Consider the following 6428-nt stretch of genomic DNA (forward strand, 5'->3'; position numbering starts at 1 on the left):
AAGCCTTCTGTAAGATGAGTACATAGTTGGAGAGAAACACAGTAAATGTTAAGATTGCTGCTGTTACATCGTCTCATCCTTCAACTGGGACCAAAATTGGTGATTCACCAGTTTTTCTTCTCTAATAAAATCCTACAAGGTGATGAAAATCCCCCTATGTGCCCTTGCAACTCTGCCATGTGAATTTCAGTACGTAGCAGATTTGTTAGAATTTACATCCAGATGGTCTCTCCAACGTGAACATCTGTTTAAACCTCATTTAATTCAGATTGGGGTGTAGTGTGCTTCCTGATAAGGCTTTTTTTGGTCAGTTGGCTTTTACTGGTCATGATTTGACTGCTTTATGGTCAGAGGATGTGGTCTTCATGATGTTGATGTGAGACACGTGTTTTGATGATCGTTTCAATCTCCTGCAGCTAATTCTCTCAATTATCTGACCATTTTTCTCATCCTCTTTACTAAGGGTACATAGACTTGTTTTTCCAGAGTTAGCACTGTTGAGGTTTTCATTTTTTTAATTTTTTTTAAGATTTTATTTATTTATTTGACAGAGATCACAAGCAGGCAAAGAGACAGGCAGAGAGAGAAGGAAGCAGGCTCCCCACTGAGCAGAGAGCCAGATGCGGGGCTCAAAACCCAGGACCCCTGGGATCATGACCTGAGCCAAAGGCAGAGGTTTAACCCACTGAGCCACCCAGGCGCCCCTGTTGAAGGTTTTAAAATGCATTTTCTACTTTTTCTCATAACTGATGGTAGGTAGAGCTTACATCTTTGACAGAATTCATTGGCTTGGATGCCTAGAAAGCTGTTGGAAAGAGGAGAGTGTTTGTCATTCTTTTTCTCTTAACTAAGTTCCCTCTGCTCTCTTTCCCAGTTACTCTCTGGAAGTTGGATGAAGTTCACTGAATTAGCACAAGCAACTTGAGGATCATAGAGATGAAGGTTATAGCCTCAATAACACAACCCTCAAAACACAAGAGCCCCCACTCCCCTGTAGCATGTTTTGGGGTGTCTGTGGCTGCAACAGGCTTCATTTCTAAACTTATTATGTGAGGTGATCCCCTAGTTTGAGTAAGAAGCATTTTATAACTCAAGAGTTAAATGATAAAACTAGTATAGGGCCAGTGTTTTAAAAACTGCTTCTTGTGTGTTTCAAAACACTGATTTTCACTGGTTTTGGGTGGAATCAGGGTACGGTACATGTCTGATTGGTCAAGCTCCTTGAGTGTTTTACATTCTCTTACAAATAAAAAAAATTTTTTGGATCAGTTATTTAATTAGGTTCTTTGTCAGAAATTTAGAACGCCAATTTGTGAGGGTAAACTCCATTTGTCAGAGAAAACACAGAGGGGAGGTAGCCCTGAAGCTGAGGAACAGCCTTGATTTTTGGCAGAATTTGTGAGTCCACAGCTTTCTGATCAACCTTGCGCTGCTCTGTAATCTCGTATTTCTCTTTCTCAGTGTCGAAGATCTCACCCTCCTGGTGTCTGGGCTAAACGCAACTTCTTCTTGAAATAAGCATCCGTGAGATGTTTGGGGATTTTCACGCTGCTGATATCAATTTGGGTAGAAGTGGCAATGACGAAATTTTGGTGTGTTCTACGCAGAGGAACTCGATGGAGGGACAGAGGTCCAGTCACAAGTAGCAAGCCACTGCTCAGCTGCTTCAGGAGAACTACCCTCTTGCCTCTGTGGCGCCCAGTGAGGATGATCAGAATGGTCCCAGGGGTGATGCTAGCTCGCAGTTTTCTCACATGCTGACTGAAAGATTTTTTGCCGTGGCTCAACAGCTTTCGTGGCACGTCTTCAGTAGGATAATACCTAGGCATTTTGCGAAGTTTAACCACTCGGGTACCACCGTTCTTGTCACCACCAACTGGTTTTGTGACGGTAGCAAGAACCTTCTCCTTCTTTTTCTTTTCAACCCTGCATTTAGCTGCCGAATACTTCCTCTTGTACATGGCCTTTCTGGAATACATAGCCCATCGGGAGTATCTGCCAGTTCCTCTGACTAGGACAGGATTTCGGCTGCAGTGGGGCTTCCCCTTCTTCGGGGTTTTAGCCTTCTGGTTACCCTTCTTAGCCTTGCCACCGCCATCAGCCTTCTTGGCTTCAGGTTTCTTCTCCTTGGTATCTGGCTTCTCAGCTTCTTCCCCCGCCCTCTTGCAAGATGGGAAAGAGCTCTTACAAATAAGAGCTCTTTTTTTTTTTTGAGTCTTCATCCGTCTTTTACTGAGCAAGATTGTCATATAACATCCCACTAGAGAAGTAGATTATCAAAGTCTTAACAGCTTTATCAATTCTTGCTCAATGTATTTGTAGACAATCTTATTAGATAGGAGTTTAGCCATTTTCTTTATTATGTGAGTTTCCTGTTTAATCTATGTTTGTTTATCATCACCACTCCACGAATAAATGCTTTTCATCTCCCTTTCATAACTGAGGAAATTGAAGCACAGAAGGTAAGGGAACTTTCTGATGTAAACAGCTTCTTTTGAGTTTAAAAGCAGGTGTTTTCATTGTCAAGTTCAGGGTTTAGTGCCTGTGTTAGTTTCCTGTTGTTGCTGTTACAAGTTGTCACAAATATAGTGGCTTTAAACAACCTGAATTTATCATCTCACATGTCTGGCAGTCAGAAGTCCAAAATGGGCCTCACTGGGCTAAAATCAACGTGTCTATGGTGCTATCTTCTTTCCTGGAAGCTCTAGGGGAAATTCATGTTCTTGCCTTCTCCAGCTTTTAGAAGCCACCTGCATTCCTTGACTCATGGCCCTTTCCCCTCTTTCAAAACCAGCAGTAGTGGTTGAATTCTCACATCACATTCCTCTGACTCTTACGCTTCTGTTAGAGTCCTTCCTCTTCCATTTATAAGGACCTTTTGACTACATCAAATCCATGCAAATAGCCCAAGATCATCTCCCATCTCAGGCTCAGCTGATTAGCAACTTTAATTCCATCTGTGACCTTAGTTCCCCTTTGCTAATAGGATAACATAGTCATAGGCTCTGGACATTAGAACATACATATCGTTGGGGGCCATTCTTCTGTCTACTACAGTACATATATGAAATATCAAGCTTATTAATGGGCCAAAAGAAAACCTTCAGAACTAAGTTATTCTGGCTTCTGAGACTGTGCTGTTGTTAATCAGATATATCTTCTTGAGCATCTCCTTTACTTAGGCTGAGGACTGAGAAAGATTCTGGGTGTACACTGGGTCAGCAGACTTTTTCCATTAAGAGCCAAGAACTAAGCATTTTAGGCTTCATAGGCCATATTGTTCCTGTCTTCCCTGCCCAGATCGTTATAGCACAAGGCAGCCACAGGCAACACGTAAACAAATGGATGTGAAATTTATTTACAGACACTGAAATTTGAATTTCACGTAATTTCACATATCACGAAATCTTCTTCTTTTGGTTACTTTTTTCCCCAACCATTTAAAAAATGTAAAACCATTCTTAATTTAGAGGCCTGATCTGTGCCACAGGCTGTACTTTGCTGGGCTCTGGTCTAAAGGAAAGAACAAAACAAGATTTTATCTCATGTTTTCTTGGGAATAAGACAGAACTATGTAGAGGCATGGCTCTTTATATACTGATTTTTCTTCTTAAAACTTTTTTTAAATTGGGAAATATGGCTCCCCGAAAGTATATGAAAATGTAAACATACAGTTAAAAGTCAATAAAAAGGGCTCCTGGATGACTCAGTTGGTTAGGCAACTGCCTTCGCCTCGGGTCATAGTCCTGGAGTCCTCGGATTGAGTCCCACATCAGGCTCTCTGCTCAGCAGGGAGTCTGCTTCTCCCTCTGACCTCTCCCCTCTCAAGCTTCCTCTCCCTCATTCTCTCTCAAATTAATAAATAAAATCTAAAAAAAAAGTCAATAAAGAGATCAGCACATACCATCCAGGCCCATCACAATTTATTAAATGCCCTATAATATAGTCTGTACCTATAAGTGTTACTTGCAAGCCCCAAGTGGATACTGATTTATTGTCCATATAAGTATATATTCCCTTGTTCATCTTTATGTTACTGCCTTTGTATAAGTCCCCGAATACATTTTCTGACTTTTATACTACATACAATGACATCACAGTGAATATGTCTTTATGTTCTGCTTTTTTCAGAGAAAGAAAGTTTTTTTTTAATATTTTATTTATTTATTTGACAGAGAGACACAGCAAGAGAGGGAACACAAGGAAGGGAAGTGGGAGAGAGAGAAGCAGGCTTCCCACCGAGTAGGGAGCCCCATGGGGGCTCCATCCCAGGATCCCGGGATCACGACCTGAACCAAAGACAGACGCTTAACGACTCAGCCACCTGGGTGCCCCCAGAGAAAGAAAGATTAACTCAGATGGTTGGTTCTTTTATTTTCACTGACCCGTGGGTTATTTTTTAGATAAATTCATCAAAGGGACCTTTGTTCATGTATCTCATTGTAAATATTATACACATTGTTGCTAAAACCAATTTTGATAAGTCTCTGCATGGGTTTCTCTTGCAATAGAACTGCTCGGTTGTACAAATCTGCTTAAGTTCAACAGAAAAGTGTTTTAGGGAGCACCAGGGGGCTCAGTCTGCTCAGTGTGGGACTCTTGTTCCAGCTCAGGTCTTGATTTCAGGGTCATGAGTTCAAGCCCAGCATTGGGCTCCAGGCTTGGCGTGGAGCCTACTTTAAAAAAAAAAAAAGTATTTTAGACTGGACAGTATTGTATGATTCCTTTATATGGAATTTCCAGAAGAAGCCAATCGAGAGACAAGAGGGCAGATCAGTGGTTGCCTGGGGTTGTAGGTGGAACAGGAATTTCACTGCAGGCAACCCAGACGGAACCTTTGGGGATGGTGGAAATGATCTAACACTGGACTGTGGTGACAATTGCACAACTCTGTAAGTTTGTGAAAAATCACTGAATATTCACGGCGGATGACTTCTCCAGCCGGTAAATTATGCCTGAATGAACCCCTGAAAGCAGGAAAAGGGGAAGGAGGGTAAAAGACATCACAGGTCTTGGGTGTCCACAGCTGCCTGATGCCCAAAAACTCTGCTAAGTTCAGCTTTGGGGGTTTGGGGAGGAGCTGGCGTCAGGGGACCCAGCCTGTGGGGGAGAGGACTGTTGTGCTTGGCCGGCTCCGTGCAGGCCCACCATCTGCCTTTTCAACTCACTGTTTTGTCCACGAATCTGGGTGCATTTAGGCCCCCCTCCCCATCCGCCCAGACCATGACCAGGGAGCGCCTTGTAGAGGAAAAGGACTCTGCCTGGGAGTCAGGATCCCTGGACTCCACTCCAAGGAGTGGCAGGCAGGGAGGGATGAATGAGGCTTTGGGACTCCTTCCGATGCCCCATGCCTTCCTACAGGTGCAACATGGGAATTTGTAACAGTTGGTTTAAAAAACATGCCAAGCCCCTTCTAAGTGCTTTACAAATATTAACTACTTTCATGCCCAGGACAGCGCTGTGCCATGGGCACTATTTTCCATTCCACAGCAGAGAAAACAGGCACAGAGAGGCTAAGCAAGCTGCCCAAGGTCACACAGCCATCTAGGGGCGCGATGGGATTCCATCCCCGGCTGTCCCGCACCACACCGGTCTCTAAGCCCTAGGTAGGGAGGCGTCCCCTACTGGCGGGGTCGTGACTGTGGGTTCTCGTCTGTCCTCCCCGCCGGGGCGCAAACTCTGGGAGGGCGACTTGTCCAGCGCACAGCGGGAGGTATGGATGATCATTGCAGAACGAAAGGAGATGTAGGGCTCATGGTGGCCGCATCCCTTCCTGAACCCCCGAGCCCTCCTGTCGCTCTCTGCTCGGGGAGCTGAACTCCTGGCCAGGGTCTCCAGCCCCGGCAAACTGGACCCTCCGGGCGATGCGAGACCAAGCGGAAACCGGGCCTGGACTGTGGGACCGAGCAGAACCCTCTCACGGCGGGGCACGCGCGCCACCTGGCGGCCGAGTCCCGCCAACACAGCGCCGCGAGGAGACCGGGAAGGTTTGTTCAGGGCGAGGTGGGATTGCTTCTTGAAAGGAAGATGCTCTCGCCAGTGCATCCGGCGGGGGTCTGGAAATCAGTGCGAGGCTGGGGCCCGTCTCCCTTTGGCTTCCAGACTTTTCTGACCGTGATGCACAGTAAGAAATCATTCCACATTAACATAGCTTCAGGAAATAACGGTATGATTTTTTTTTAAAGATTTTATTTATTTGACAGAGATAGGCAGAGAGAGAGCGAAACAGGCTCCCTGCTGAGCAGAAAGCCCGATGCGGGGCTCGATCCCAGGATCCTGGGATCCTGACCCGAGCCGAAGGCAGAGGCTTTAACCCACTGAGCCACCCAGGCGCCCCGTCTTCAGGTTTACTTTTTTTCCTCTGACAAAAGATTACGATGGAGAAAGGGCTAAGCACCCACACCGCCCCCTAGCGGTATTAGTCCACC

At 45.3% G+C, this 6428-nt stretch overlaps 1 protein-coding gene across 1 annotated transcript; it reads right to left on the reverse strand.

The window, feature by feature from the left end:
• Positions 1 to 1256: 1256 nt before the first annotated feature.
• On the reverse strand, positions 1257 to 6045 carry LOC116855941 (60S ribosomal protein L6-like). The gene is given in 5 exon segments (XM_032839031.1): positions 1257 to 1492; positions 1494 to 1973; positions 1975 to 2039; positions 2042 to 2162; positions 5626 to 6045. Coding segments are annotated over 5 exon segments (1281 nt in total). The 3' UTR covers positions 1257 to 1297.
• Between the last annotated feature and the right edge of the window lie 383 nt (positions 6046 to 6428).

The sequence above is a fragment of the Lontra canadensis genome, unplaced genomic scaffold (genome assembly GCF_010015895.1).
Source record: "Lontra canadensis isolate GAN:19392208 unplaced genomic scaffold, GSC_riverotter_1.0 scaffold107, whole genome shotgun sequence".
In the NCBI taxonomy this organism is placed as follows: domain Eukaryota; kingdom Metazoa; phylum Chordata; class Mammalia; order Carnivora; family Mustelidae; genus Lontra; species Lontra canadensis.